Genomic DNA, 10,596 nt, shown 5'->3' on the forward strand with positions numbered 1-10,596 from the left:
TGAAACTGAATAAGAATGGGCACCTTAGCCTTTTAACAACATAATCATGAAAAAGTTGCAGTTTCTGGCAAATAACATCATTTTCTACAAATGTTCACGCATAACTGCAAACACAACACTCTCAGACACACACAAACACAAAAGCCTAGACTGAGAGATTGATAGATATTGCTTTCATCAATGTGTTCACAGTTCAGAACGACTAAGGAATAAAAAGTTATTTTTTGTAATGCTATTTGGACGGTAACAACCCACTGGGCACAGTCAATTCAATGTCTATTCCACATTGGTTCAATGTAATTTCATTGAAATGACGTGGAAACAACATTGATTCAACCAGTGTGTGCCCAGTGGGAAATGTCTTTCACAGCTCCTCCACACAGTTGGTCTGTAACAGTGTCTGTAAATGTGTCCTTTCCAAGGCAGAGAGAGAGAAACAGGCCTGTCATTCTGACAGGGTGAACGGAGCGCTTAAACTCTGTGTGTTCCCATAGAAAAGCCCCTCTGCCACTGGGCTGTACACTGTCGGTGATAGGCACCAAGTCAAGGGGAAAGACGGAACACTGTGGGGCTACTGTGAGCTAAAGCTCAGTCATGCACGGCAGATTCAGGGGGATTTAGGTGGCTCGTCTGCCAGCAATAAAAGGCTGAAACAGGATACTTGAGGAGATTAATTACCTAGATAGGCCACGATAATGCCATTTAAATGGGAAAGTAATTAAAGTGCACCTTCCATGAAAATTATTCATTGCTGACGGATTGGGTGACAGACAAATCAGGAGGCATTTACAGAAAGCAACAGGTTAAGTGCCGGAGAGCTTGTGCTTCGGGGAGACCACCGCTGTCTTATTGCAGCTGTTGAATTGGACTGCATTGCCCGGCTCTCATCAAATTACTGCATGTGGAGGGACAGAGAAAAAAGATAGAGAAAAGAATGGACTCCCAGGTAACGTAAAACCACAGACAAATGCTAGAAAGGAGTATCCGCTTAACTAGAGAATTACACCGGTCCCGGTGGTGGTAGTCAGTGGGGAATCCTCAGAATCAATCAATCCATTCTGTTTAAGGCCACCATGACAGATTAGGACATAAAAGGAATTAATCAATGGGCCTTATTGTCCCCAAAAGTGTTACTCTCACCAATGCATTGAGCAATATCCATTTTGTGGTGATAAAGTGTCGATAAAGTGACCGTATAGATTACCGCTCAAGAACCTGAGAGTATCAGCTTGCATGGTTGCCCTAGAAATCCAAATACTTCTCATTCCCAACATTTATCTAACTAATTTCACTGTGTTAATGGAGATTGATTATCCATTCATAACACTAATACTTTTATGTTGCTGTAGACCTTCACACAAATGACTGACATCAGACAGTCAAGTAGTCCTGACAATACTAGCAGCCCAACAACTTTGTTGAAAGGGGGAGATTTGTTTCTCACGCAAAGATAGAGCAGAGGCTTTTCAGATCAAAGTGAAATGCTTAGCTTACATTCATGCATGCTAGAATGGATATTTCACTGAGTGAAATGGTGGCAAAGGGAATAGCCTGTTCTTCCCTTTGAATGTTTAAATAGGTTTGTTCTTGAGGGCACTCCAATCTCCTTTTAAGTACATATGAAGTTACACAACAATAGTCCTGAAGGAGATTCTCTCAAAATAAACCAATAAGCAACATTGTTTTATCAGAATCCATTAATCTGTAACAATGTATCAAAGAAAAGCTTTCTATATTTTCCATCCACTTCAACTCAACAGTTCCACCATGAAGCATGAAGCATGAACCCCAATCTTCATCTAGGTGTAAATAATACACGTTGCTTAGTTACAGTATATCCCAATCCCACTCTGACTCATGCATGCTAGAGGGCTCTGAACACAAACAACATTGCTCAGCGATAGTAGAAGTTTCTATTTGTTCGCTGCTCCTGGCTAATAAGAGCAGTCAGCATAAAAATAATTTTCCACAGCTTTCCCCTTTCCCTCTTTATGATATTGTTTATGCCTCTTGCTGCTCGTACCTTAACATCATCATCATCTGTGGCTGAGTGTTCCGCCACAGATTGTGCTCCTATAGCCATTCCACTTAACCAATTCCAATCTTTATTTCTACCTCGTTGTCCAGTAGATTTTCTGGCTGAGATGTGCACACACACTCTCTTGAATAAATATGAATGGTTATTCCATGAGCAGTTCCCACTCACAGGCTTCTGACAGAACAAAAGGCCTTGTTTACAAGTGTGGCGGCATGAAAGCAGCCGGAGCATGGAGGACCTTCGAGGGCAGCTCTGTAGAGTTGTCAAGCAACAATAGAGTCCTGATTGAAATGCACTCTCCGTCTAGCTAGCCTAACTTTCCACGAAAAGTCCTCCGGAAAAACTCCACATCATCAAGATGTGATGACAAATTCCTATTCATTCACCTGTGGAGGAGGACATGGTGAGGACGCGAAGGGGGAGTCAGAGAGAAATCAAGATGATGAACTTGCACTGCATCTCCAACAGTAGCTATTTAAACACTGAGCTGAGAGGTCATTAGATTTTACTTGGAACAATAAGCACTCAGCACCTTGTACAGTTCCTCAGCTCCACAGCTGCAGCCTGCCTCATCACAGCCTCACTCCACACACTTCCTTTGGTATAATTAGGGGAGGTGTGAATTCCTCATCAGATGTATCACCATCTGTATTCGAGCAGCACTGTGCAGCATCCCTTCTCCCAGTCAGTCCCTCTGCTCCTCTCCTCCAGCTCCCTCTCCTCTCCTCTCCTCTCCTCTGCACAGGCTGATTATCATGCAGGAGAAGAGAGAGGCACCACCCGCTAGAGGGTCTCTCCTATCCCTCCTCTCTTTAAGGCCTTTTCTGAACCACAGCTCTCTCTCTCTCTCTCTCTCTCTCTCTCTCTCTCTCTCTCTCTCTCTCTCTCTCTCTCTCTCTCTCTCTCTCTCTCTCTCTCTCTTTCTCTCTCTCTCTCTTTCTCTCTCTCTCTCTTTCTCTCTCTCTCTCTTTCTCTCTCTCTCTCTCTCTCTCTCTCTCTCTCTCTCTCTCTCTCTCTCTCTCTCTCTTTCTCTTTCTCTCTTTCTTTCTCTCTCTCTCTCTCTCTCTCTTTCTCTCTCTCTCTCTCTCTCTATTTTTCTCTCTCTCTCTCGTTCTCTCTCTCGTTCTCTCTCTCTCTCGCTCTCTCTTGATCTCTCTCTCTCTTTCTCTCTCTTTCTCTCTTTCTCTCTCTCTCTCTCTCTCTCTCTCTCTCTCTCTCTCTCTCTCTCTCTCTCTCTCTCTCTCTCTCTCTCTCTCTCTCTCTCTCTCTCTCTCTCTCTCTCTCTCTCTCTCTCTCTCTCTCTCTCTCTCTCTCTCTCTCTCTCTCTCTCTCTCTCTCTTCTCTCTACCTCCATCCCCAGGAAAGGTTAATCAATTCTGGATGATGAGCCGTAAAGGGTTTAATAATGCAGTCATTCTTTAACGATGTGGCCATGCATGCTTGCTCGGAAAGGGGCCATTGTTTTAGGAAGCGCCGATGTTCCAATTACAAAGCACTGGAGCGTTCCCTAACGGCTCTGGGAACAGCAGCCGGACACAGTGAGGGGCCAGTGCTAAGAGCTGCGCAGGACGGGGTTAATGTCTGGCCTTCTACGTGCACAACAACACTCTGATTCTTCCTGCTCTCTCACATGAGGATCTCATTAACAATATGTGTTTGCTCATCATCAAACTGAAGCCAAACAGTCTCTTACATCCATAATGTTGAAATCAGTCATAATGTATCTAGGCTATAGGTTCATAAAACATATATCAACACATCTAATTACAATAAATAGTAGAGTGCATCTCAAACTAGGTTTGCTTCAAATGGTAGCCTACATAGCTTCAAATAGTAGCCTAAAGCTAGCTTTAAGACGTAAACATAATTCCTTCCTCATCAAAATGCCTCCCTTTATTTCCCTCCATTTATGATGGCTAAATATTCCCCAGGGTTAGCAGAGTAATAGTCTGTTGTCAACATGTAATTATAAGAGGCTCTGAGAGAGCCATGTGTTAATTGTTTTCCCTGTGTTTTCCTGCAGGTCTCCCTCCTTGCAGTGTCCATGTATCCTTGGCAAGGCAACCACCAGCACCATCCAGCGTGCGTCTCTGTCATCAACTGTGTCACAGAACATACATCATTCTCTACAGTTTATCCCAAATTCATTCTGCTGCCTGGCAGCAATTATCCATCCTGTTCCTCCCATCTCTTTCTCTCTCTGTAACCTTTTGGCAATCTAGGAATGGAGGTTGTCGCCATATTAGTTCCTCTACTTTGTTTATTTGATCTTTTCATTTCTCAATACATGCAAAACATAATGTGGTACAGTATTCTAGATGAGTGCAATGAAACATTTCGGAATACTGTATGCAGCTTCATCTTACCAGGAGAGTATCATAGCACCGCAGGACATGGCTGAATGTGCAGGATTGACCCAATTCTTTCAGCAAAGAATTCAAAGACTTGCAGCTCTTCTGCATTCATGTATACGGTTGGGTATGGGTGAAGCTAAACTCAAAAAGACAACATCCCAATCCTCATTTCAGTTAGCCAGTAATCTGAAAGGTGGTTCAAAGTAAAATTGAAACGTATACCACAAGAGGCTTAGAGTGCACCACAAGTCCCAGAATGCTCGTACAGATGTAGGATCTTAATTTGATCTGAAGTTTGTAATTTCCACTTTAACATTTCAGACTTGATTTTCCCTAACGGAAAATGTACCTACCCCTACAGAAATGTCCATTAATTATAATCCACATAATATTTCACATTTCCTGTTGCTGTAGGGTTATTTTCCTGTTGTAGCAAACTGGCTCAAATTAAGATCCTACATCTGTAGATACTGGTTAGCAACATGGTTATGATGATAATGTTCCCCATGCCCTCTTTACGAGCCACAATGGCTGTGCAATCCTCTTTTAATGACCCTAGTAAGTTTGCCCTTTTTACGCCAACTGTATTTCATGGATGCTTGAGCATGAAAGATAAATCTTGTTTGGTGGATACATATAAATAATTAATTTAAAAAAGGTCTAGTGCTGCCTTGAGTTGGAGTGTGTCACCAAAGAAATACAGCATTTTAATTATGGTAGGTTCCCAGGGGTGTTAGGGACACACACTGTTTCCTATGGTCCATCTGGCAGCAAGCCTTGCTACGTTAATAATTTTTGCCACCATAGCTCCGACGCACACATTAAATTAATCTGGGTAATATGCAAACTAGAAATGTTGTGGATAATATCAGCCTATAATCATTAAAGCCAATGTGGAATGCTTAAGGTACTTAAGGTGCATGTTCTCAATTGAACTGCACTGCCAACCTCATTGCAAAATACCCATATAGTTTTGTCAGAATGTGCTGAGACCAAAGAGCAAACTTTTAACATAATTCTGTATCCTAAAAGGGCCATATCTGCCTCGCTTATCCTGAACATCTAGGAGACTCAAAAATGCTGCAAATGAACATTTGTATTTCTTTGTAACTCAATCATAAAAGCAATTCCAGCCCACACCAGCCCACAGCAGAGGAATATTGAAGTGCAGGTAAAATAACACCCCAGCAGCTCTACCTTCTCAGTGATGACGCAGGGCTTTGTTCTAGCCAAACCACAGAATTAAACTGAACATTATATTGTATCTCTATGAGCCTACCTGCTTGACTGGTGGCGACGCTGACTGCGGCAAACAGCCTCTGGGTGCGGCTGAGGTCAGAGACCCCATTGACGGCCTCCACCTCGAAGGTGTAGTTGGCATGGGCCAGTAGGTCCACCACGTTTACATAGGTGTCCACTAATCCCGCCTGCTGGGGGGAGTAGCCCACGTTCCCCCCGCACGGCACGCACTCCTCCGGCTCCCAGCTGCAGCGCCGGCACATAATCCTGTAGGTGACATCGTTACGACCGCCCATGTCGGCCGGCGGGCTCCACTCCAGGCTGACGGTGGTCTGGTTAATGTTGTAGACCAGGTTCTGTGGCGCCGAGGGAGGTCCTGTCAGGACAGGAGGGAAGACAAGGAGAGGAGGGAGAGGAGGAGCAGTATGAAAATGTATGCACTCACTAACTGTAAGTCGCTCTGGATAAGAGCGTCTGCTAAATTACTAAAATGTAAATGTAAAATGAGAGGAGGGAGAGGAAGTAATGAAGGAGAGTTAAATAACAGAGTGCCAGGGAAGGAAAGTGACAGCCAACCGTATTTGTGTACTGACAGGATCTGTTGTTCACTGTTCTGTTCTGTTTCCTCAGACTGACTGCCACAGGACATGCCAGCTCTAAACCTGACACACAATTGTAACAGAACTCAGATCTAAAAAGAATAACTATTGCAGGTAGGCAGAGGAAGTTAAATACAAGTAAGGTCAATGTAGAGGAGGTGGTGAAATGGAAAGAACCCATGAGGACCATTATAACGCAAAATGACTGCATTACTACCACTCTGATATGATGCTGTGTATGCTAAATATGAATGTTAATCGATAGCCACAGGTTGCTCACCCAACGACATTTATTTTCTCCCGTTTAAGGGGTATTTTCATTGTTTATCAGGAACGGTAATGTTTATGCAAATGAGTGTCTTTGTTTTCATTAATGTCTTAAGTATTCGTCATTGTAATGTCAAGTGTGCAATAGTACTGCCTTTTGTGTGTGATTATCACTGTTATAGAGAATGTACCTATTTAAAGGTGTGAGTGGTTCATGCCAGGTCAAGGTAGGCCCTTTTTGGAGACCCGTTCTCTTCATGCATCCACAATTCACGAATCAATGTTTACATTAAAACATGAAATAGGCCTCCCGAGTGGCGCAGCGGTCTAAGGCACTGTAACGCAGTGCTAGAGGTGTCACTACAGATCCGGGTTGGATCCCAGGCTGTGTCACAAACGGCCGTGATCGGGAGTCCCATAGAGCAGCACACAATTGGCCCAGCGTCGTCCAGGTTAGGGGAGGGTTTGGCCAGGGGGGCTTTACTTGGCTCATCACGCTCTAGCGACTCCTTGTTGCGGGACTGGCGCCTGCAGGCTGACCTCATCGTCAGTTGAACGGTGTTTCCTCTGACACATTAGTGCGGCTGGCTTCCGGGTTAAGTGGGCGGGTGTTAAGAAGCGCGGTTTGTTAGCTATTAAAATCAGATCCAACAATAATATCAGGGGACTAGATATCCAGGGCTTAAAAACAAAGGTGTCATTGTACGTTTTCTTTTAAATCCACAACTAGAATCCCTCCACAGCCTCATAGAGGATCTAGATACATTTTCTAACCTCTCTGGATTACAACCAAATTATGACAAATGTACTATATTACGTATTGGATCACTAAAAAATACAATTTTTACATTACCATGTAGTTTACCAATAAAATGGTCTGATGGTGATGTGGATATACTCGGAATACATATCCCAAAGGAAATAAATGATCTCACTTCAATACATTTTAATAGAAAGTTAGCAAAAATAGATAAGATCTTACTACCATGGAAAGGAAAATACCTGTCAATTTGTGGAAAAATCACCCTGATTAACTCTTTAGTATTATCCCAGTTTACCTATTTGCTTATGGTCTTGCCTACGCCTAGCGAACAGTTTTATAAATTATATGAGAAAAAAATATTCAATTTTATTTGGAACGGCAAGCCAGACAAAATTAAAAGGGCATATTTATATAATGAATATGAATTCGGAGGACAGAAATGATTAAATATTAAAGCATTAGACCTATCACTAAAAGCTTCAGTCATACAAAAGTTATACTTAAATCCGAACTGGTTCTCTAGGAAATTAGTAAGATTGTCTCACCCCATGTTCAAGAATGGCCTTTTTCCCTTTATTCCGATTACAACCTCTCACTTTCAGTTATTTGAAAAGGAAATCATCTCCCAAATATCACTATTTCTAAAACAAGCCATAGAAAGTTGGTTGCAATTTCAATTGAATCCTCCAGAAACGACAGAACAAATAATGCAACAAATTTTGTGGTTAAACTCAAACCTCTTTTTTTTGACAAAATGTTTAAAAAAAGGTATAATCTTCGTAAATGATAGCATCGGTAGGACTGGTGGAGTTATGTCGCACATGCAGCTAACAAAAACATATGGAAATGTCTGCTCTACCAAAATTACAACCAAATAATTGCAGCCTTACCGCAAAAATGGAAGAGGAAAGTGGAAGGGGGAGAAAGTAAGGAACTTGTCTGTCGGCCTTGCATTAAAGAACATAATTGGTTAAGGAAAACTGTGATAAATAAAAAAGTATACCAGTTTCATTTAAGGACCAAAGGATTGACAGCCGTCCCATATAGATTGTAAAATAGTTGGGAAGAGATTTTTGACGTACCGATCCCATGGCATAGTGTTTATGAACTGATATGCAAAACGACACCGGATTCAAAACTTAGAATCTTTCAATTTAAATTATTGATACCAATAGAATGTTATTTATATGGGGGATACAATCTTCCCAGCTCTGCAGATTTTGCTGCGAAGAGACAGAATCATTAGATAATTTGTTTTGTTACTGTCCATTTGTAGCTTGTTTTTGGACACAGGTCCAGGAATGACTAAAGGATTGCAATATTTACCTGCAGATAGCATTACTGGGTGATCTGAAAAGTCATAGTCAATCGATCAATAATATAATAATACTTTTAACAATCTGTAGAAACAATGAGAATAGAAAGGTTCAGAACCTTTGTAAAACATCACAGTACAGTTGAAAAATATATGGCAAATAGAAATCCTATATGGATGGTGTTAAGAGATAGATGGGTGTTGTTGAATGGAGTTGAAGGATGGGACTATAACAAGATAACTAATAATGAAAGCATACTGTGTCCATAATAAGTATATAGGTTGTAGGTTGAGAGCTTTTGTGAAAGAGCACAGTTAGAAAGATATGGCATATAGAAGCAAACCGGATGGACATAATGAAAATGATCGGAGAGTTTGAGAGTAGAAGAAGTTCAGGAGAAAAAACAAACAAAATATAATTATTGTAAAATTGACTGTGTCCATAAAATGTAGATAGTAAGTATACGCTGGAAGTAGAGGCCTAAGCATTGTTGTTCACTAGTTTACTCCAAGTAGGGAAAGGGTGGTGGGGTTGGAAAGTAATAAAGGGGAATATATATATTTTTAAAGGATATGTATATGTATGTATGTATGTATGTATGTATGTATGTATGTATGTATGTATGTATGTATGTATGTATGTATGTATGTGTGTATGTATGTATGTGTGTATGTATGTGAGTATATGTGTATATATGTATGTGTATGTATATATATATATATATATATATATATATATATATATATATATATATATATAAAACATGGGGGATTGGAAGTGATGCAGACAATTACATTGATGGAAGTTACAATCTATCTGCAATATTAAGCTGATCTACCCCCTTAGAAAAAAAAGGGGGTCATGTTTCGGAGGACGCATGACTCAACCTTCGCCTCCCGAGCCAGTTGGGGAGTTGCAGCGATGAGACAAGATCAAAATTAGGGAGAAAAGGGGGGGGGGTTAAAAAAACATATATACACAAATAAAGACATGGAATAAGCCTATATGAAAAATGTAAATGTAAGATTTGTAGGAATATCCCATTTTGAAATGATTGAGATGTCATTACATTGTATAATTATTAATCCTGAACAGAGGATCAGAGGGAGGCAGAAAGGGGCATTATTAGCTCTCCCTCAGTCCTACCCAAAATACAATTATCCCAGGGTGAGAGAAAGGGTTTCCTTTCCAATTAATTGCAGAGACAAGACACTTAACGTTTACGTTTAAGAAAAAGAGGCTGACAGACAAGTCTGACTCACCCCAGAATTTGCAAGTGAGATTAAATCCCACAATAGCCTATACCTGCATATTGAATAACCACCAGTTCCATAAAGTATCCAAACTGCACTACACAAACCATTGCCCTCTGAACAGGGGGTGTAATGGCAAATAATTACATTCCTCTCATAAAAGCATTGATTTACAAATTGCTACTTTTATCATTCAAATTCCAGCCCTTGTTTTTATGGCCCTTAAAATTGAGTGCTAGTTTTATATCCCCCTTAATGCACCATACAGATGCACCATTCTTCATTTTAGCCAGTTTGATACAGCTGGAAAATAATCCTGCAGCAAAAGGAAATGTGAATTATTATGTGTATTATAATTAATTGACTTTTTTGTAGGGGTTGACACATTTTTTGTTAGGGCAAATAAAGTCTGACATTTGAAAGTGGAAATTAGAAACTTTAGAAGCCTTTTTAAATACACTAAAAGTTTGCATTTCCTGCTGTGCATGAAAATTCTCATCAACAAAAGAGTGATACAATTAAGATCCTACATCTGTAGATTATGATTTGTAATCTTTGTTCATGTGCATTTTTAAAAGCATCTTTAATTTTCTCACTGAAATACTAAACGACTCCATTTTCATCCAAATTGTTCCTTCGAAAGGAGCTTCTCACCCCATTTAATTAGACAGAATTATTTACAAATAGGTAATACATATGCATAGAGCGAAAACTACAATCGTCTGAGTCAAACATACTGCACATTTGGTTATTTTCCTCATTCCTCC

The 10,596-nt window shown here is 40.6% G+C and overlaps 1 protein-coding gene across 1 annotated transcript in view; it reads right to left on the reverse strand.

The window, feature by feature from the left end:
• The window catches only part of LOC311108655 (ephrin type-A receptor 7-like), an 87,740-nt gene that overhangs the window by 48,605 nt on the left and 28,539 nt on the right, over nucleotides 1–10,596 (reverse strand). The window contains exon 5 of the mRNA XM_084151348.1: nucleotides 5,672–6,007. Within this exon, the coding sequence (XP_084007474.1) occupies nucleotides 5,672–6,007 (336 nt within the window). The remainder of the gene's footprint in view (nucleotides 1–5,671; nucleotides 6,008–10,596) is intronic.

This window comes from Coregonus lavaretus (assembly GCF_964263955.1).
Source record: "Coregonus lavaretus genome assembly, chromosome: 33".
NCBI classification, from domain to species: Eukaryota; Metazoa; Chordata; class Actinopteri; order Salmoniformes; family Salmonidae; genus Coregonus; species Coregonus lavaretus.